This window comes from Arvicola amphibius, chromosome 9, assembly GCF_903992535.2.
Source record: "Arvicola amphibius chromosome 9, mArvAmp1.2, whole genome shotgun sequence".
NCBI lineage: Eukaryota > Metazoa > Chordata > Mammalia > Rodentia > Cricetidae > Arvicola > Arvicola amphibius.
In genome coordinates, this window is record NC_052055.2 from 31,388,937 (window position 1) to 31,412,015 (window position 23,079).

Sequence of the window (23,079 nt, forward strand, 5' to 3'; positions counted from 1 at the left end):
TGACCTGTTGACCCACCTGGCTGGGTTAGGTATAAAACCTTCATGGTGCTGTTCAATAAAAAGCTTCTACCAGCAGCTTGAGAGGTGTATGCGTGTTTAATCCTGACGCCCTTCACTCAGTTTCAGTTCCAGGCTGTGCTGGCGTGATACCTAAGCTTGCGTGGGTTTGGTCAACTGCACTTATGAGGACAGATCGCCTAAGAATTTGCATCCAATGTGGAGTTTTACCGGCTTGAGATTAGAGGTAGTGGTGAGGTCGTCTGACCCCTGGTGAGGTCGTCTGACCCCTGGTGAGGTCGTCTGACCCCTGGTGAGGTCGTCTGACCCCTGGTGAGGTCGTCTGACCCCTGGTGAGGTCGTCTGACCCCTGGTGAGGTCGTCTGACCCCTGGTGAGGTCGTCTGACCCCTGGTGAGGTCGTCTGACCCCTGGTGAGGTCGTCTGACCCCTGGTGAGGTCGTCTGACCCCTGGTGAGGTCGTCTGACCCCTGGTGAGGTCGTCTGACCCCTGGTGAGGTCGTCTGACCCCTGGTGAGGTCGTCTGACCCCTGGTGAGGTCGTCTGACCCCTGGTGAGGTCGTCTGACCCCTGGTGAGGTCGTCTGACCCCTGGTGAGGTCGTCTGACCCCTGGTGAGGTCGTCTGACCCCTGGTGAGGTCGTCTGACCCCTGGTGAGGTCGTCTGACCCCTGGTGAGGTCGTCTGACCCCTGGTGAGGTCGTCTGACCCCTGGTGAGGTCGTCTGACCCCTGGTGAGGTCGTCTGACCCCTGGTGAGGTCGTCTGACCCCTGGTGAGGTCGTCTGACCCCTGGTGAGGTCGTCTGACCCCTGGTGAGGTCGTCTGACCCCTGGTGAGGTCGTCTGACCCCTGGTGAGGTCGTCTGACCCCTGGTGAGGTCGTCTGACCCCTGGTGAGGTCGTCTGACCCCTGGTGAGGTCGTCTGACCCCTGGTGAGGTCGTCTGACCCCTGGTGAGGTCGTCTGACCCCTGGTGAGGTCGTCTGACCCCTGGTGAGGTCGTCTGACCCCTGGTGAGGTCGTCTGACCCCTGGTGAGGTCGTCTGACCCCTGGTGAGGTCGTCTGACCCCTGGTGAGGTCGTCTGACCCCTGGTGAGGTCGTCTGACCCCTGGTGAGGTCGTCTGACCCCTGGTGAGGTCGTCTGACCCCTGGTGAGGTCGTCTGACCCCTGGTGAGGTCGTCTGACCCCTGGTGAGGTCGTCTGACCCCTGGTGAGGTCGTCTGACCCCTGGTGAGGTCGTCTGACCCCTGGTGAGGTCGTCTGACCCCTGGTGAGGTCGTCTGACCCCTGGTGAGGTCGTCTGACCCCTGGTGAGGTCGTCTGACCCCTGGTGAGGTCGTCTGACCCCTGGTGAGGTCGTCTGACCCCTGGTGAGGTCGTCTGACCCCTGGTGAGGTCGTCTAGGGTTGAAGTGGCACTTGTACAAATTGCCAACAGGAAAAAAGGGCAAGAACACAACAGAACAGGCTAGATCTCGATGGGAAGCTTTGCCCCAGATCCTCTTGGTATCTCTTCTGGATGCTTCAGATGGTACAGCATAAATCCCATTGTCAAGACTTCATAGCATAAGCCTAGCATTGTGGCTTGGGTTGGAGTCCTGCTAGTTTTGAGGAACCTAGTCAGTCTTTGCATCCTGTCCTAGAGTGTATCCTAGAATGGAACCTGAGTTCCCTGCCAACGTTAAGACAAATCAGCTTGGTGAGTGTACTTGGAAAGCAGCTCCTCGTGCATCTGCAGAGCAGTGGGAAGTGAGACATGGAGAAGCAGCTGACAAGGTGGCGTGAAAGTTAACCAGAGTTGAACCTCTGTCAGCCTTACTTGACCTTCTAAACTTCATTGGAACCTGCCTAAATTGTCTCCAAGAGACTATTGATTGGGTCCTCCGTGTATTACAAGTTCTTGAGCATTTCTAGACATCTCCCTCAGGATCTCAGAATAGGCATTGTGGTACCAGATGTCATGTTTGGAGGAAACCATGTGATAGTGGGAACCAGATACTGCCTAAGACCTCTATAATGACCAAGCACATCTTTGTTCAGAGGATAAAACAATATGCATTCAGGATCATACTCAGTCATGAAAACAGAATGAGACTCCGTGTGGTGGTAATGCCTCTTTGATATACAAGCACTTGGGAGGCACAGAAGGCAAGATGGCTTGAGATTAATCTGTCTTAACATGGCAAGTTCCAGATGAGCAATGGATACAGATAGACAGCCTCAGTGACTGCCTTCATTGGTCAGTATTTTCATCAGCTTGACATATTAGACTCACCCTGGTAAAGGAACCGCAAACTTGAGGGATTTCCTTTAGGTTGCCCTGTGCACATCTGTGGGGCAGTATTTGTTTTTACTTGAGGCAGAGGACCCAGCCCACTGGAATGGATGCTACCCTTGGGTAGTGGTATTGAGCAGTAAAAGCAGAACTACAACATACGCCAGTGCAATGGTGGCACCAAGCTTATGGGTGTAGCCAATCTAACTGATTCGACTTAAAGGTCTATTCCACAATAAGGAACCCATACCTGACACTGCTTGGATGATCAAGAACCAGAGACTATAGATCACTTAGGGACCCAGGAAAGAACCAAATCCTAGTCTTAAAATTGTAGCTATAAAATGACAGTGACTTCTGCTAGACTCAGTGCCTTGTTCACCCATCAATTTCTGCCTAAAGATGGGAAACAAAGAGAAATCCAGTCAGAGTGAGACCTTGGAACACTCAGACCTAAGTGGGGAGTCTCCATTAAATATCTCCCCTCTGAGCTCAGGGAACCCAATGAAAGAAGAGTGTAAGATCCAGAGAGGAACAAGGACAAGTAAGCAAGGCCCTCTAAATGAGTATGAACAAGGCTCATTGAACTCGGACTAAAGCAACATAGGGCCTGCTTCACTGGCATGAACCAGGTCCTCACTGCTACATGCTATGGATTCCAGCTGAGTGTTTAATGGGATTCCTGCATGTGCAAAAGTCTGATCCTTGTGCATACCCTTGTGCATACCTCTGTGCATCCCTTCTGATTTTGTTCTGACCAACTCTAATATGGTCGTTTGTCTTAATGAATGGAAAGCCAACCCAACCACTAGGGTAAAGGGGAACTGAACATTTATTCCTGCTAGTGAATTGCTTTCCTCCACGGGAGTAAATGCAACTTAGTGTTTCAAGGAAATCCTGCATGTGCAAAAGTCTGATCCTTGTGCATACTCCTGTGCATATCTTCTGATTTTGCTCTGACCAACTCTAATATGGTCGTTTGTCTTAATGAATGGAAAGCCAACCAACCACTAGGGTAAAAGTTAACTGAACATTTATTCCTGCTAGTGAATTGCTTTTCTGCACTGGAGTAACTTGCAGCTTAGTGTTTCATGGGATTCCTGCATGTGCAAAAGTCTGATCCTTGTGCATACTCTTGTGCATCCCTTCTGATTTTTTCCTGACCAACTTTAATATGGTCGTTTGTTTAATGAATGGAAAGCCAACCAACCACTAGAGTAAAGGTTTACTGAACATTTATTCCTGCTGGAAAATTGCTTTTCTCCAATGGAGTAGTAACACTGGTTATATCAACCACTTGGGGCACGAGTTCAGGAGTACTTGACCCAACATTACAATGGGCTCCAAAGTTTTATGTGTTCTTCCTTGGTGCATTGTGACTTGAATTGTAAATGGGAGGAGGGGAGACTTTTTTTCCCCGAAGTTCATTTGGTCAGTCTTTCAGCAACAGAAAAGCAAACTAGACTATAACTCAATGATTAATACCCTTTCTCATCCCAAAGTAAAAGTACTCCATATCATCAGCTATGGAGTGAGATTACAGTCAAGACCTATTGGGCTAGGCTTTGTTTATATTACCTTCACTTGAATCCTCCCAGTTCCATGCCTAACTTGTTTTTCCTAATAGCTGTTTAGTGTTCATGGTATGAGCTTGATCTCTACTAACACGATTGTATATGAGTAGAACAAGATCCCATTCCTCAGAACAAAGCTTCGGGGCAATAAGAAAGACTAAGTTCCTATCTCAGTAGCCTACATATTGTATGACTTCTGTATCACTAGCCATCTATTGTCTGAGACTTGCTTTGGAATCTCAGACTGTCTTACATAAGTTTGAGTCGGTCCCTGCACCAAGCTGTAACTTGGCTTCTGTTACTAGGGGATCTGATAGCTTGGCTTTCTGTTACTAGGGTATCTGATAGATGTTCTTGGTTATGTGAGTACCTTTGTCAAATTTCACCCATCAGAGGGATGAACAAGGGCCCTCTGAAGTTAACATTTTGTCTCCATTTCTAAGCTGCCTAGTTCTGCACACATAACAGTGCCCCCCAATTTTAAGACAGCTTAACTGCTGGGTCTGTTGAGGCAGCCATGGATTGGAGGCCTTTGACTCCTGGGGATCATACATAACAGAATTGGAGAGATTCTCAAGGGATAACTGGTCCTGTCAGCTCTAGAGCTGTCTAGAATTAGGTGTGGTCACATTCTTGATATGCTATGGTTAGTAGTAGTGTTACCATCTCCTTTCTCTTAAGTTCTGCCTTTCTCAGAGCTTATGGGAAACATGGTTAATTTATACAGACTTAAATACATCTCATTTGTTCCTCTTGAAAATAGAGATGCATAGTTTTGAGTACTATTGTGTCCTGTAATGGAGGCACTGTGTTCACAAAAGCTGATCTGCTTCCTCTGAGCATGGTGTTCCTCAGGACTATGTTCAGCTTTCCTCTTTATCTGGTCCAGATGCTTGATCACTTCTGTGTTGAAACAGTTTGGTGAGATCAATCTTCTGGGACTCTGTCACCACCTGTCAATTTTATCAATTCTTTGAGTATTGCTGTCTGATCATTCAAATCAAAATCAGAAGTAGCCAGTCATCAAAGAATTATCTTTGGGCTTCTCTATAGTGTTGTATCCCTTTGGGTCAAAACTGTCTCCATTCTAAGCTGCCTAGTTAAGGCAATTTAACTGCTGGCTGTTTGAGGCCTCTCTTCCCCATGCCTACCTTATGTGAGGACATAGTCAAAAGCTCCATGGGTAGATTTGTTTGACTCTTGCTCACCACTGAGGATCTCGGGTCGCATTTCCTGAGGCTCATGGGATGACTTGAAGAAGGTAATAGGATATAGCCCAGTGCTGCGGGAGCTCCTTCAGTCAATAGCCTTTAAGATACCAGCCCACTTGGGTGTGGTCTCTCTCCTCTCTCTCCCTCTCTCTCTCTGTTCCACTTTCAGCTACTAGACTGTTCCTGGTCACGCAGAGGGCTGTTGTCTAGGATAATCTGTAAGTTTTCCCCTTAAATAACCCGTTTACAGCAAAACCCTGTTTTGAAAAACAAAACAAAATAACCCTTTTATTATTCCAAACCGATTGTTTTGTGACTTATGTCTACAGCCCAGTGCTTCCTTGAACTTGTAATAACTGTGTATTTCATTCAGTCTTTTGCTATATAATGGTCAGTGTCTTGATATTTGTCACTTGACTGAAGATCATACAAAGGGCACCAAAGACATGACACTAGACACAGGGATCCAACAAGTATCTTAAACATTAGACAACCTTCCCTCAAAATAAGCTATAGTCTAAAATGTCTGGTCATTTGGAAGGGGCTTCCCATGGTATAAAAGTCAGTAAGAATGTTAGCACGATAATACCAGGCAATTCTTAATCAGGGTTAATCCTCTTTGAGAGCAAGTGAATTATCTTCATATTAAGAACAGTTTATGGTCTAATTTGTTAGGTAGAAAGAATCCTTAGATCAAGGAAGTGTGGGTGTCTGTACCACTGAGGACCCTTGCCTCAAGGAATAATGTTTTTCAGTAGACGCAGCTATGGTTAGGGATGGGCCATCCATTCAGGCAAGGGCTACTGTCAAAAAGGACCTCACTGTAATGACTTTAAAGCAATAAGGTGGGTCACCAACTTCATAGGTTTCAATTTTTTGAAAAATGTCAGATAAGAGCTGCGGACCTCCCTGCTAAAGGCAGGGGCTATTCTTTGCTGCTTTGGGAGGCTTATTAAAGAAGTGTTCAGATGGTTCTGCTACCAACATTGTCTGTCTCTACTTTATAATCAGAAAAGGTCGAAGTATTATCTGCTATGGGGCATCGAACTGACTCAAAGCAGATAACTTTAGGAATAACTAGAGGGTATCGATGTTTCTCATGGGTCCAATTTTCTGGCAAATGGTTGGTTCTGTATGTGCTTAAGCCATGCCTCACTGACTCCTGTGCATCTAGGGTTTGAATCTGCACACTGACTTTCTCAAATTTTGAAACATTTTGACTAACTCTAACCTTTCTTGCATCGTTAGATCACTTATGCATGTCTCGGGCCACTTCATTTGCTTGCAGTAAATTCACTATTTCATTTATTTTTGAAGTTTATTGGCTTGTTCATTTCCCCCATATTCTCAGATCTTTCTTACTAACCATAATTCACAGTAACTTCCATCAAAATAGGAATTAAAATTTCCTGGCTTAGATCATTTTAGCATACATTTTAGCAGACATGGCATAGGTTTGCTGACCATAAACTGTATGACCATGTATAGTCAATTTGGCCAATAGCGACCCAATGTAATGCTTTCTGCACCTGTGACTTCAAGTGTTTTTATCTTGCCTTGTGCACGTGGAAGGATAGACTACTGTCTTTACAGAGCAAGGGACGACTTATCAGCCAAGGACAGGACTGAAGGGGGGATGACTATAGAATGGGGGAGCTGCCTCATTTGTACCTATTTGAAATTCAGATTTAAAATAGCCAAAGACAGACATCCCTGTCAACAGCCTCAAAATTGCTCCACTTGCTTTTAAATGTGTCTTTAAAATGTTAAAACATCTAAACTTGATCCTTGTGACACTATTTCCTGAGATTAGTACAACTATCCTGAATTTGATTTCCAACCCATTCTTTGCCTTCTCCCATATATCAGGGTGAATTTCAAGGTTTTATACATACGGATGAGGTTTGGTTTTTTTTTTTTTTTTTTCAAAAATAACCTAGACAATGGAAGGACCCTGGCAGGAGACGAGGGATGAAAGCTAGGACTCGGTGAGGAGTGGGGTGTCTTATTTCTGCCTGCTTGTTCGTGCCAGACCTGGTTGTCTCCAGTGGAAGACTTCTCTCCCCAGGCTCCAACACTGCCTAGTCCAGTTGTTTGGCTTGGGAGTGGACACCAGTGAGTCCTGTTCTGGACTCTTGGGGACTTTTATATCTCTAGGGATTGCCTTTGAGGGCTTTGAGGTAGGCCTCCCTTGTTTAAATTCTATGTATGAGGATTTGATACCTATTATCCATGTCTCATTATTAAACAAGACACAGGACATTGGCCTTCCAAGTTCAAAAACATGTAGTCGTGTCTCTAAATGCACGGCCATGTGGAATACTGGAAAATGGGTCTCGCTGAATTTTCATAGTGAAGAACTTCCCTATTGCTTGGGAGTGTGGGTCCCAGGCTTAGCTTCCATACTTCATGGAATACTCTAGGCAAAATCAAATGGGTTTTGAAGTAGATTTCCTATTAAGAGAAAATACAGTATAATCTGGATTCATTTAGGAGCGTTGCTGGGATCACTGTTGATAAAGGAGACTTTGGGGAAACAGGTATTAGGACCCTGAAGAAGCTCAAGAGCCCAGTTGCCATCAGGAGGTGAACTGGTGTCATTAGGACTCTGGAAGATGTATAGCAAGGAAAACTTCTACTGCAAAGGGGTCTGAATGAAGTTGGCTGGGGTGCTTGCGTGCTTTGTATCTTGTCTCAGACTATATTTGTTCAGAAGACCAAACCAAACCCACTTTTAGTGTTGTGTATAATAGTGATGTGATCTGTTTTCCAGGTCTTGTCTGTCACCTCAACTTATATTCAGTGATTCAAGAGAGCTGCTGGGTGTTCACTATAAATTCAGAAACCTCAATTCTTGCAGAGCCTTCTGCAGCAAGGCTCCCGGAAAAGCATGTAGAGTTAGCTCTAGATTCCAGCATTTATGCAGTCAATGGATACAGATAGAGAAAACTTAGAATCTTGTGATCTTATATTTTCTACATAAACATGCAAAAATGGAAATACTCCATGACTCATGGAGGCTTAGGTGACATAGGTCTCGGGTTCTGACCTGGGAGGACCCTGTGTCCTCTCATCTTCCTCCCTAGAATTTGTCTGGATGCCATAAATAGCCTCTGGATTGATGGGAGATGGCTTTGCAGAAGCCCCCTCTGCCACCGAGCTCTAGAAAGAGCTGGGCCTCTTTAGAAAATTTAGAAAAGAGACCTACTGATCACTAGACAAGGTCACTAAAGTGTCAGCTTGCTGGATCCCCTACCTGCTTCTCCTTTACCTAAAGAAAGGCAGACTTAATAACACAAGTTTGACCAGTAACCCACTAAAAAGACATAGGCACCAGAAACTCAGTATTATGATTTCACAGTAGCTTGGCACTTCTAGTGAATGTAATTTCTGTTACTGTAATAAAGCCCATGTCCAAGGCAACATATAGAAGGGTTTGGGTTTACAAATTCGAGTTAAAATTCTCCCATCATAGTGTGGAAGTATGTCAGCAGACGTAACAGTCAGAACCTGAAGGCTCATATCTTGAAGCTGACAAATCTGAAGTAGAGATCAAACTAGAATTGGTGACAATCTTTAAATTCTGAAAAACTTGCCTCCAATGATATACTGCCTCCATGACCAGGCCAAACCCTCTCAAACTTCACCAAGCAGCACAACCTCCCAAGCTTCACCAAGCGGCACAACCCAACTGGGAGGCCAAGCATCCAAGTGCTGGACGTCATGGGGGACATTTATTACTCAAACCACCAGTTATTGAGCAAAATGTAGCATGTTGACCTGGAGAAAGAAATCTTAATAGTTCTTTTAATCTCTTAATCTTAGTCTTGAGACAAATTGATTCTAATGAGTAAGCTTGTTTTCAAAATGAGGGATCACTAGAAATGGGGTAGACGGATACATTTTTATAGAGCAGAAGATACAAAATTTTTACACCCTACCCTCATATCCACTTTTAATTTACTTTGAAATGTTTGTTTTAATTTTTTGCCAGTCTTAATGTCTATAAGATTCAGTGACATCAAATGCACCAGCAACATCTTCCTAACAATTCCATCTTAGAGTGAAAACTTTGCAGCTCTTAAGGATTCTCCCTCCTTTCCTCAGTCACTGTACCACTTTGCTTTGTGTCTCTGAACCTGGGTACGGTTTTCCATCAATCTTTCATTGGGTTACTGATTCCTACTAAATGACATATAAGAGAGCCTTGTTATTGGAGATATTAATACCCTATCAGACCTACTGTTATTGTAAATACTTAGCTAGTTAGGGGTATACTATGCCAATTGAAGTGTAAGGGCTTCAGAATGTGGAGACTGATAGGCATGAACAGTGACTCCACATGGAGAAGGTGGTTTATTAGATTTGGAACTGGTAAAAATATAGAGCCTTTAAGAGCACATACAGAAACACGGATGTGGTCAAAACTTCAAAACTAGCTGAGTAATTCCTCCCATAGCTTATGGCCCTTTTGTCTCTGCTCCACCTGCTTGAATATAAAACTTCATTCTCTAGGTCTGGGGTTTCTTGGTGTCCAGACCATCTCCCAGCTTCCATGTTCAAAGTTAAATCAAAATGCTGCAGAATCTTCACTGGCGCTCTATTCCCTTCAAGGAACACAAGTGGTGTGATGAAACGCCGTTGTTTAGAACCAAATAGGCCACTTTCCTAAGGTGGTAACACTGTCAAGATCAAGATCCATGTCTTGGCAATAGGCAAGCATTCTTGGAAGGAATTCGGTTAGCTAAGGTTGTTGTGGTTTTTAACTTTCTTTGGGCCACCTAAACTCTCCTGCGTAGAGGCTGAAATATCACTGGCATTTTATCTCACTGTCTTTAATATGAAATATGGAATAATTGCTGCAAAGACATTTCGCTTCACCTTAGAAGCGAACTGTTGACCAACCACAGAGTGGTATGAAGGGTACCTCTCATGTGTGGCATAGTTGGGTGTTCACAAGTCGCCCCATAGCTAACCGTAAAGACATATCCCAGTTGCTTTTAGGTTGCTTGTGATTAAAAACACCATGGCCAAACGGCAGCTTAAAAGAGGGGAAAAGAGGTTAAAAAGGTTTATTTGGCTGATGTCCAGGTCGTAGTCTGCCACTGAGGGAAGTCAAGGCAAGAACCTAGATAAAAAACCAGAGACCATGAAGGGAGTGCTGTTGACTGGCTTGTTCCCTCGGCTTGCTTGGCCTGCTTTCTTGCACAGCCCAGGCACTATCTGCAATAGGCTAGGTCCTCCCATAACAATTAAAATGCCCCAAGGCCATGGCCTGCAGGTCAATCTTACAAAGGCAGTTCTTCAGTTGTTAAGATTACCTCTTCCCAGATAGTCTAGATTTTTGTCAAGTTGACAAAAACTAGCCAACAACAAAAATGCTCTGACTTCTGGGGGTGGGAGGGAGGCTTCACCTAGGTTATGGGGACCCAAGCAGGTAACATCAAAGGTTAAAGCACCAGGCCCCGGAATGAAAGTCTGATCCATAAGCTGTGGTTCCTTCCTAGAAAATGGCCAAATTCTACTTTCATCCTAGAGACCATGAGTAATTTCATTTTAATGGACTATGTGAATACACTAGAGTCCCATGTGACTGAACCCTGACTCTTCACTGAGCTTAGGAATTGTCCTCTAGCATGTCTCTCACCTGCTCTGGGGTACCTGTCTCATTAACGTGTTCCTGCAACAAAATACAGAAGCTCAGATATGCGCTTCTGTGGTGGGAAGCATGAAAGAGTGCATTCGTAGGGCAAAGGGGCCTCTCATATGAACATAGATCAACTAAGGGAACATTTAAGAACATCTTAGAGGTGTTATGGAAGGGGAGGGGGAAGGAAGAGGCCGAAGTCAAAACTATACACCAGCTACTTGACTGTAGCTCAAGCCGCAGCCCTTAACGGGCTTTCCTGAATGTGGAGACTTGATCCATAAAAAACCCTGCTTCCAGTTTGCGTTCCAGCTGCTTTTGAGCAGGGGATCTTGTGGGGTGGGTGCGTTAGATATTCATGAAGGAAAGCCTCCACATGCCCCCAAACACTATACAAACTAGGAAAATCGTTGTTGCTTTCTGGCCTCTCTGAGGTATGGGGGGAAAGAACAAAGTAGTTATTTTAGTAACCAACATTTCTAGGAAGTCTAGCAATGGATCCTTGTATATTCCTTTTCATTTTCTGTAGTGCTTTGGTAAAACCATTTAGAGGTATATTTGGACTTAAGTTCCAGAGGGAAAGGAGGTCCATTTCCACTGTCGGAGCAAGCAGGGCAGCAGGTAGGCAAAGTGGAGCAACTGCAAGTTTACCTCTTGACCTGCAACAGGAAGCGGAGAGCATACTGGGAGGGTCAGGAGTCTTTGAACCCTCAAAGACTGCCCCTAGTGACAGACTTCATCAAGGAATGCTGCACATACTAAACTTACCCAAATCTCCGAGCCTATGGGGGGAGGGAGGGCATTCGCATCATAAATCTCAACTATAGCCTCCTATAAAAATCAAATAATATTACATACAACACAATGGCACAAAATATGAACCTCATTCCAAAAAGGATGAGTCAAGTAGAGATTACACTCTAAAGCAAGAACTATAAGGTACTTAAAGTTCCCATCTCATAAGGATGTAGAGAATCGGGCTACTCATGCATCTTGCATGAAGCTTTTGCATTAAAATCACCTGGCTGGTTTCAGATACCTTTAAGCCTGGTGCCCTTTTCTGTAGCTTTCTGCCTCAGAAAAAAATGGCTTCAGCTTACTTGTCTGACAATTTAGTCAAATGCAAGCAAGAAATCGCCTGAAGATCAATTTTAATTAAGAAAACATCTTCTTTCCAAGGGGGAAATTCAGAGCGGTTGCACGTGTACAGACTGGAAATAAGACTTAATTAAAATCCCCTTCAGCCATGTAAGTGGTGCATAAACTTGAGCAAGTACCTTATCTCTTTAGCCCCAGTCCTGTTAGCTATGGAGCAGAAGTGCTAATATTACTGTTTTAATGATGCTATAAGAAGCACTGGCCATCTAAATACAACCTGAGGTCAATGATGGCACCCCAATCTAAAACTCCAAATCAGATCCCCCCTCCCCAGAATAAGTGAAAACTTAAGAACCAAAACCCTTAAGACTGATCCTGGACCTCGCTAATCAATACTTGACATATTTGGGTGAGTATTTCAGATAAAGTGTAATGAAGACTGTTAATGGTATAAGTTGGCTTCTCCTGTGCTGACCACTGTGCAAGGTTTTAATTCAATATGTTGTGCTAATTATGAATGGATGTCTGCCATATGAAATAAGGTTTCAGAGTTAGTGTAGCCATTTCTGCCAGGTTGGGCTTGAACTTGTCAAGGTTGTACTGCCTTCGAGTCAGTTGGAATTTCCTGCAGGAGCCATCTCAGTCAGGAACATTCATTCTCTTTTGGAAGATGTGAATTTCTCCTGGGATATAGGCAGATGGGATTTTTGAGACCTTCCATTCCAAGGTTATATAAGCAGTATGTAGACTTGGAGGTGGGGACTCTTCAGCAGGAGAGCTTGTCTGTAAGCTATCCAAAGGATGTTTCAGTGATGCAGACTTTGGGAATCCTCTCATGTTGTATGTAGATGCCTTGGTATAGCTAGCTGCCCATAAGTTGAGCCTGGGAGAGCTCCCAAGAGGGTAGTTACCTTCGGGTCAGTGCTAAGGGTAACTGAAAGGACTCATTGCTTCAGTTGAACTCCACCAAGAGAAGAGCAGGCATTCAGTCAGTTCCCCTTTCTGCTTTGGGTAGTAGCTGCTGCCTGGCATCTTTTCTGGAGGAAACTGACATGGCCAGAGCCTTAGTTACCATGACAAAAGCAACTTTGAGTATAGTATAGCTTATGACTCTTACGGGGGTGGGGGAAAGGCATGGCATGGCAGCAGGAGCAGGAAGTGGGCCAATCACTTATCCACCTACAAGCAGGAAAGAGTAGGAAGTGGGGCAAGGCTATGATCCCTCAAGCCCTACTCTCTGCGAGATACTTGAAAGAGTTCAAGTTCTACTTTATGAATTTCGGCATAACCTCCCCCAAACATTACCAACTGAGGGACCAAATGTTCAAAAACATGAGCCTACGGTAGGACATGTCATTCAAGCCACAATAGTTGTAAATGACAAGCATGAAATCAGCCAGACGATATTCTTTTCCCCATAATATAAACTGAATTAGTGCTGGTCATAAACGAAGATCTGTTTCTCTATCCATGAAGAATGGATGCTGTTGAGCTGTTCTCATAAGCAAACTTCCCTTAAGACTTGGGAGATGTTCTGCTCCAGGTCATGCAGGTGGCCTTTCCTTCATCATATCCGTCCATCTGGTGAAATGACCTTGGTCCTCTTGCTACCCAGAGTTTCAATTTATATGCAGAATGCAAGGCACAGGCGTCTCTTCCCCAGAATCTGAATGCAGATGGCAGCATGGGGATGCTACTAAGGTGGCTCACATTTCCTTATTACAAACAGGAGTGTAAAATCGCTTGCCAGAAGCTGATGCCAACTTCAAAATTCAACAGCTCTAAATTTAAAGTGCTACTTCATGAAGGATTCTAGGCTAGGTATTTCAGGACAGGCAAACGTAAGGCTGTGACGATGGATCTCTTGTCCATAGTTTTCCATGACGTGGCAGAGTAATGAAACTTGGAATAATCAGATTAATGCACTTGAATATTGGCTAGTGTGGGTAATTAGACCTTGAACACATCTACTCAGTATATCACATTGCCCATGCTTCTCAGAGAGCTTTCCAGTCACGTTATCTTATAATCTTAAGTAACCCCTTTTGTGATGCAGCCACCAATCTGATAATTTCCAACCTTGCAAAGTTCCAAGGCTTTGGAGGTAAATACTGCTTTTACCCTGTAGACACTCAAATTACCTGACTTATAACAAATGGGACTATTGATCTGGAGATTTTTATGGCCAGATGACAACTAGGTGCCTGGAAACATGTTTATTAGAAGACGTAGTCCACTTATGTTTATCAAATTATGTTGATGGAATTTTATATGCAATCCCTCTCATTTAACACCATACCTACGTTTCTAACTAACGTTCTTTGTATAAGCTAGAGAATTTCAACTCGGTATAATAAATGGGCATGTCTGGAAGACAGCCTCACATGAAGGGAGGGGAGAGCTTAGGGGGTTTTCTTTCGGTTTTCCTATCAGACATAGTCTATGGGAGCTTATGTGCAATTCTATGCCATGTGAATAGTTGAACCAGAAAAAAATCTACCTCAGGGAAGGTGGGGGGATTAAAGAGAATTCTGGCTAGTATCTATGGAGTTTGGTTATCACTCTAGGCGACAGCTGTTTAAATACACTGAAGAGCTTTAGTAGTTCTATGTAATCCCATAGTTGTCCCTTCAGTCTGTGCAGTCAATGGTAAAGGGCATTTGTTCAGACTGCATTTCTGTTGCCACTTCTCGACTCCCACTCCTTGAACAAACCGCTATCTCTGCTACAAACATTCAAGGTGGCTAAGCAGTCACTGACCCTCAAAGGTGAGGACAGTTTGATGAAGATGTCTTGCTTCCTGGAAGATGGTTCTTGAAGAACCTGAAAAGGCATCAGTTGCCCACAGCTAAATGCAGTCCCTGTTGCTGATGGTGGCAGACTGACCCTGTACCCTGTCCTTGTGACATCTTCAGTCATACATTTCTTCCTATTCTCTGCTACCTGATCTCTGCCATGCCATCCATGTGTCCCGCGCTCTGTTTGGGTAGGAACCTAAACGAAAAAGGGGTTTACTACTTGTTAATTATAAAACAGGTTGGCCTATTAGCTCAGACTTATCTCCTATGATTTAACGCATAATTTTCTATGTTTAGCCACGTGACTTTGGTACCTTACTTGTGAAGCATTCTGGTCTTGCTTTGACTATGTCTGGTGACTACTCTGCCTTTCCTCTTCTCCGAATTCTTAGTCTGGTTGCCCTGTCTATAACTTCCTGCCTGGCTACTGGTCAATCAGCATTTTATTAAACCAATTAGAGTAACAAATCTTTACAGAGAACAAGAGCATAAGAGCATTTCCCACAGCATTTCACTTGTTTTCCGAAACAAGAACTGACTCTAATCTCCTTTGTTTAGCTTCGTTCCTGATCATTGTCCAAAACAACTTGTAAACCAACACACTAAACACCCATAATCTCTTTTGGGAATATGGGCATAGTTTTCTAGGCTTCCTCCTGATTGGGGGTGCTAATATTCTTATGAGGAAAATTCCAAAGAAAATTTAGGATTATGGCCAAGTACTGATTTTAGTATTCTGTGAGACTGGATCATCTCCGCCATCAGTCTTAAACTGTTGTGGATGGTAGAACTCGGAAGAAACTGCAACAGAGGTATTCTAAAACACTGGGCCACCAGGGCCATCCACTTTTTTATTTTGGGTATATACCCAAAGGATGCTCAATCGTACCACAAGGACATGTGCTCAGCTATGTTCTTAACCAGCATTATTTGTAATAGCCAGAACCTGGAAACAACCTAAATGCCCCTAGACTGAATGGATAAAAAAAAATGTGGTACATTTACATAATGAAGTACTACAGCGTGGCGAAAAATGACATTGAAATTTGCAGACAAATGGATCTAGAAAACTTTAGGGTAACCCAGACCCAGAAAGATAAATATGTACTCATAAGTGGCTTTTAGACATAAAGCAAAGAAAAACCAGCCTACGATTCACAACCCCAGAGAACCTTAGACAATAAAGAGGACCCTAAGAGAAATAGACAAGATCTGAGTAAATAAGTGGGATTATGGGGGAAGGGAGAGGAAAGGGGAGAGGAGAAAGTTTAAACAATTTTAAAAAGTATACTATTTGTGGCTTTACCTCATCAGGTAAAGGTGTTACGTAAGCCATGTTTTCTTAAGCTAAGGATTCCTGTTACATGGGAAAAGAACTAAGTTTGCTAGTCAGCCACTGCCTGATGTCTGGAGAGGGCATATGAAACCAGTGTGGCCAAATTTTCCTGCTCGGAGTAAATGCTCCTGGGACCCTAAACTGCAGAATTACTGAGTGGCAATTTTGTTTGGGGAGGCGAATGACTAGAATGAGAAAGACACCTGAAAACAGTCTTTTGTGTGGGTGTTGGGTCCTCGGTCATGCAAAGATGGAGACAGACCACCAAAGTCTAATAAACCAGAAGCAAACTTTATTCCAGGAACAGAATCCAGGACAACTCCATGTGGCACAAAAAGCTTATCAGCTAGCTGGGATATCATAGCCAGAGATACCTCTTGTAAGGTTCTGTGGCAAAGGAGTTTAACAGATTGTTAATGGAGATTGTAAAGTAAGGCAGCTTTTCAGTTAAACTAGTGTTTGTACTTAATCTATTGCTTTCCTTGGTACTTCTAAGTAGTGTTTACTGTGAGCCCCTGTGTTCTCCCCTTTGATGCTGCCAGAATTACATATAAGGATATTGCATAACCCAGAGGATATTGTATAACCCATAGGTCATATCTATTTCCTAAAAGTTGACTCTGTTCATATCTGTAGGCTAGCTCTTAGCTTGCAGAGATGCTTTGGCCTTATAAAGTAGAGCTATGGATTGTAAAGTGGAGTTAACCCACTGTTAATAGTTAATCCTTAAGCTACTGAGAAAGCTGACAGTCTGTTCTCATTCTCCTATGCTTACAACTTTTATTTCTACATTCCTATTTCTGAAATCTATGTTCATATTTTTGGACCCTTCAGTTGGGGATATTGTTTGTACTCTGTAACAAAGCTTGCCTGAGTTTCAGATCGCTAGTTACTAGTTATCCATAGAGACCAGGCAGTGGTAGTACACACCTTTAATCTCCCAAGTGGGAGACAAATCTGAGTTCGACTACCCTGAGCTACACAAAATTGGATCCGGTCTAAAGAGTCAGGTAGTGGTGACAGCTCATACCTTTAACTAGGGAGTCACATCCTAAATCTCCTAGCACTAGGAAGGTGAAGACAGGAAAGGGGATATGAATGGGCAGAGAGAACTATAAGGCAGGGAGGAGACAGCTCAGCATTCAATCTGAGGACTTGTAAAGACAGGACCACCTTTCAGTCTGAAATCGAGGTTAAAAAAAGTGGCTGGCTACTCTGCTTCTCTGATCTTCTAGCTTTTACCCGGCCTTTTATAAAGACCAATTAGAATTTGAGCTACACTTTGGGAGGGACAGCTCTGAGAATTGCCTCTCAAAATGGCACTAGGACCTCATGGTGGAGATCTAAGAAAAGGTTTCCCTCCTTGTCCTGGCAGGTAATGCTCAAGAGGAACCCCCGGGCTTTCTGCATAACAAATGTTTCGCCCCAGAACACTGGGGCAAAGGTTTTTCTCCAACTTCCCCATCTCCCCAAAGTGTAGAGAGGAATACAAGAAACTCATGCAAAGGCAACAGGACAGAAAATCTCAGTGGTTTGTTAGATTGTGGAGCCTCTCTTCCCACCTCTGCACCTCTAGCACACTGTAGCAGGGCTTCCAGGATTAATAGGTGAGAACAAAAAGCCCTCAAGACTCATGAAGAAGAGAGGGAGGGAATCTCCAAGACAGGAGTTGGGAAGGAAGAACCTATGCAACACATCGACGTTCAGGTGCTCCACGGACTAACTTTGCCCTCACATATTGCATATGCTTGCCTCTGGTCCTGTTGCTTCAAACATGTCTAGCTTCTACCAGCAAAATCAAATACAAATCAGAGTAAAAGTTGCTTAAATGAGTATCAGGTACAGACTCTAGTTATACAAATTCAGTTATGTTCTAAGGAGATAACTTTAACCAGTCTTAACCCTAGTTTAGTCTCAAGTATATATGAAGTCATGTCAACCCTTGCCCATGGTTCTTTGACAAGGCCTATACCAACGTCTTAAGTAGGTCACGAGGAATGGAGCATGACTGACACAGATCCATGTCATAAGATACCTAACTGCGCTCCTCTATCCTGGTGTACCCTCCCTCCTCATCCACCTGACTATACTCAGAGAAAAGACCGCATAGTGAAAGTGACTTTCATAAAACCAGAAGGGCTTCACCAGAAACAAGATCTAGAAACTTGATGTTGAACTTGGAATAGTTTATTTGAGTGGAGACACAATCTTAAGTTACTGTCGATGGCATCTTGTCTGGAAAACATTCAGGACCTAGTGACATTTACATAAATGTGTGCTGATAGGAATGTAGGAGCAGTATCAATAGATGTTTTCAGTAAAAATTGCTTTTGCTAAGCTTTTTTAAAGGCTTCTCTATAGACTTTACTCTGTACAGGACAGGGGCCTATGAGATTTTAAGATGGTTAGTAGAAACTTCTCAAACTGAAATGTGAAGACAATGTGAAATTAAAAATGGAACATACCTGGTGGGCAATTAGAATATCTGATAGAGGGGGATAGTCGAAAACATAAAAACTAGCATATTTTCCCGATTACAGACCTCCATACCCTAGGTGGACCAGATTCATAAAGCTAATAGAATACCAAAAAACACCAACCACTAGCCCACCTGTGCATAATCCAGAGGCTGAAAACCAGCAAGAAGTCAGGTGGCAGGAGAAATCTTACTGAAACAATGAACTCTAGCAAACCATAAAAGCAAAAATAAAATATTAAACATAAGAGCCCGAGAATTCAATATCTAAAACTAGCCTATAAAAGTAAATTTTCCATGCAATAAGTAAATTTTCATGCACATAAAGTCCAAAGCAATTCAGTCATCATATTTGTGCTTCAGGAAATGATATCCCGTTGAACCATCGATGTGCATAATTAATGCATGCTAATAAAAACCATTTCAAGGCAAAACAATTCAGAGCATGAACCCAAATCTATACAAATAAGGGAAAATGGCAATAGGTTAATACCTTGCTAATCAACTAACCTTGCTAATCTAAAGGGTGGCTGTTTAAAGCAGGGATAGTACACATTCTTGAGTTTTTATAGTAATGTGGAAGGCATGGAATAAGGCAGTGGGAAGCCACAGGACAAAGGAGGTCAACTCTGGTAGGATGAACTGGAGGTGGCAGCTGTTGGATATCTATATTCTTATACTCAGATACCCTAGGATTTCGGTTGGTCTTCATTGGCTGCCTTCCTCTGTAGGCCACTTCATAACACGTGAGTCATAGAGGCTGATATTCAAACAGGAGCTTGGGCGTACTGCTGTAATATGCAAAGGCTGAGCACGCTGGCAACCTGAGTCAGGCATTGGGTCAGACAAAAGATAAACCTGACCAAGCAAATGATCTCGGTACAGGAGCAATTCTCAGGGTTTGGGGAGGGGGGCGGGTTCTTTTCTCTTTAAATTACTTCTATGCAGTTCCAAGAATGTATATTCCAGCCCAAACCAGCACTTCTCTAATATAAATCTAAAGAATCCTGAGCCTCTCTCATATGACAAGTCAGAAACTCCCCAATCTGTTAAACTGCCTCCAGATATTTATGTACATAGACTTGTGTTCTCGTCTTTGGCCATAGAAGTTTCTTAGTGTAGGCAGTGGTTAATGTAGAGATGCTTGTTACTCAACACTTCCAACAGCAATGCAGTGTTGAATATTCGACTGCAGATGTACGTATATATAAATGCCTCTACTCTACCACAGGCTCAGGGACCATGATAGGAGTGGGTGAAAGAGAAGCCAGAGGATGGAGAACAGTGCTGTAAAAATGCTGCCTGTCGAGGACCTGCTCCCCTTGGATAGGAGGCCGAGTTCCCACTAGAGGGTACGCGGACAGATTGAAGTCATGGCCATTCTTTTTGCTGTTGTTGCCAGGGGAACCACTATCCTTGCCAAACATGCTTGGTGTGGAGGAAACTTCCTGGAGGTGACAGAGCAGATTCTGCCTAAGATACCTTCTGAAAATAATAAACTAACTTACTCACATGGCAATTACTTGTTTCATTATATCTGCCAAGACAGGATTGTGTATCTTTGTATCACTGATTTTGAGCGTTCTCGAGCCTTCAGTTTTCTTAATGAAGTAAAGAGGTTCCAGACTACTTATGGTTCCAGAGCACAGACTGCACTTCCATATGTTATGAATAGTGAGTTCTCGAGTGTGTTGGCTGCACAGCTGAAGCATCACTCCGAAAATAAAGGACAAGACAGAGTGATGGAGACTCAAGCACAAGTGGATGAACTAAAAGGAATCATGGTCAGAAACATAGATTTGGTTGCTCAACGTGGAGAAAGATTGGAATTACTGATAAAACAGAACCTTGTGGATTCATCTGTAACTTTCAAAACTACCAGCAGAAATCTTGCTCGGGCCATGTGTATGAAGAATATCAAGCTTACTGTCATCATCATCATCATCATCGTATCGATTGTGTTCATCTATATCATTGTGTCACCTCTCTGTGGTGGGTTTACATGGCCAAGCTGTGTAAAGAAATAAAAAAGAAAACATTACCATTAACCAAGGATATAAGAGTGAAAGGAAAGGCAATCCATGTGGCTCAGGCTTTTCACTATTTTCAGAAATTATCTGCCAATTTCTTTAATCTTCTTTTTGCTTTTTCTTGTTTAATAGTATTATATGCCTCTAGATTTATCTTTGTCCTCTCATATTGTTTAACAAACTTTACTTTGAACCATTATTTACATGAATATCTTTGAAATGTTTCTTTTGTTAAGTATAAACTTCTACTTAGAAAGACATTTTTGTTTTTAACACACAAAGCTTTTGCCAAGGTGGAAACCACCAATCTTATAATCTGTCTGCTAAAACTCTCTAGGAATTTTCTATGCTCACACAAAATTATTGGGAGATTGATTGTATTGCTAACATATCATTTTAGTCTCTTTTGTTATGGGAGAGTTTTTGGTGCTTCAAAATAATATAGATAATTTGGGGAATTGTAATGAATTGTTGGTGCTGCTTATATCCAGGAGCCCATACAAATGATGTACTTAGTGTTTTTATTTTAATAAGGTGGGAAACATTTTGCTATCCCATTAGAAGCACAAGAATTATCTTTGTCCTCCCAGCATTTACTTTGTTAAATAAAGTTTAGTGCATTATTTATCCATACTGCAGATATTTTAATATGTTCTGCTTCTCCATTGCAAAGTCAAATTGAGAATGAATTAAATAAGTTGAGAATTATGGGCTTTACACATTATTTTTCTTCTGTGCATAATTAGGACAAACATTTTTAATAAAATTCATAACAGAAGAAAGGGGAGGCAAATATTTCTAAGTCATCAAAGAAAAAGAAGGGAACCACAATAAAAGTGCAAGCATTTTAGCCTCACAAAATGCAGTCATGTGGTAAGTTTTTTTCCATTCTGGGAAAAGCCCAAAATGAATACAGTCAGAAGTTAACTCCAGGATTTGGATTTAACTTCTGTTGAATAATAGTTTGATCTTTCTTTGTGGTTTAACAAATTCTTTAATCTAATTTTGAATAATTGTAAAGCTGAAAGAGAATAAACAGTATAGTACAAAATATCTTAATATAAATTATAGAATAAGAAAATCTGAATGTTATGCTTCTTCATCTACTCTGGCATCAGTAATTTAGTAGTTGGTGTCTATCTGAAATCAAAACATTTTTGCCCTAGATGTAATTGCATTTATTTATCCATAGGTGAAATTAAATAGAAGTGATAATTACATTTTACTCTTTTCTCAATGAAACAATAAACTAGTGTTTTGGACTCAGCCAACTGTTTAGCCTAGTCATGTGCCTTGAATATGTATGTGTCCTATAATCAGACTCTTTGTACCTCTTCTTCTATGTTCATGCTACCTGTTTTATTTGATGCACCTAATGCACATAGGAAATCTTTGGTTCATCATGTATAACACAATTTTTTCCGGACATCTTTATGAGCACTAATTCATAGTAATTATATAATTATTTCCTATTAGGAAATACATTCATTCTCCAAAAAAATTGACATTCCCAAGTAATAACTTAAAGGCTTAAAATTTATTTCCTTTTCTTATACACACTAAAATTAATGTGCATGTTATAGGGATTAATTACTTAAGTGTTCCTTGCTCTATTTATGTATAAGAATGCTTTTTACGGCACATTTTTCATTGTAAATGATGCACAAATTGAAAACATTAATAAAAGTTAATACATTGAAAAATGCTGCCTGTCATGGATGTGTGTTGGAGCCTGCTCTGGCAAAAATCAGCTGGGGGATTCCCTGGGAAGAGGGCTGCTGAGTTGAGAAAGTTTTGAAGCAAGAGAAATGAAGACGGAAACTTGAGAGACCGGGAGGACTGAAGGTCAATACCAAACATCCCTGGGTTTATTTCTCAGGCAGCATATATACTAATTCCAGGCAAAAGGCAGAACAAGTCAGCTAACCACCTCCCTGCACTGTTCTTCAGAGGAAGCTCAAACAGATGCATTATCTTATTCAGTTAAGCAGCTTCTAATCTAATAAAGTGCCTCTGGCTGGCATACGCCAGCCCAAATCTTACAGAAACATGTGATCTTCCAACTGGGCAAAAATGCTCTTTCTCAAGGGCTTAATCAGAACTTTCTTACAGTCCTCAAGGTTACTGGGAAAAGCCAGAGCAGGCAAGCAAGCTTGAACTCAAATGGCTAAGTCAGGAATGGCTCTTGATGGAAACTGAGTCACATGAGCTTCCAGACGTGTAAGAGCTGTTGTGCACATGAATTCAGAGAAGCTGTGGTTAGATACATAGACCTCTGTATAAAGTTGAGCCAGTTAAGTTCCAACTTTAAAGGTGGGGAAGGCTCTGAGGCGACACCCCTATCTGGGTATCCAGTGGCAGTTGGAAACTGCTAGAGAGAACCACCTTTAGGAGAACCACCTTTAGGAATGTGGTCACTGGTAGAGTCCCCGTGCCCTAGAGGAGGATCTTATACCCGTGTGCGTATCTTAATTATGATTTCACATAAGCAGATCTGAAAGTGGTGGTCCAATGGAGAACGGTGTGAAAGATAAGTTGAGAGATCTCTACAAATGCCGAAAAAAGCACCAGACAAAATCATCTAATTAGGTCAAGAATGAATCTCCATACAAGGC

General features: G+C 42.5%; 1 protein-coding gene across 2 annotated transcripts; it reads left to right on the plus strand.

The window, feature by feature from the left end:
• Window positions 1-19,747: 19,747 nt before the first annotated feature.
• Window positions 19,748-20,514, plus strand: LOC119823610 (vesicle-associated membrane protein 7-like). 2 transcript variants are annotated; one of them, XM_038343699.1, is made up of 2 exons: window positions 19,748-19,888; window positions 19,954-20,514. In XM_038343699.1, exons 1-2 carry the CDS (start codon window positions 19,860-19,862, stop codon window positions 20,459-20,461), a joined length of 537 nt encoding a protein of 178 aa, XP_038199627.1. In that variant the 5' UTR covers window positions 19,748-19,859; the 3' UTR covers window positions 20,462-20,514. The 2 variants fall into 2 exon arrangements, with proteins under 2 accessions (XP_038199627.1, XP_038199628.1); XM_038343700.1 differs by having other exon boundaries at window positions 20,006-20,514.
• Window positions 20,515-23,079: the final 2,565 nt, after the last annotated feature.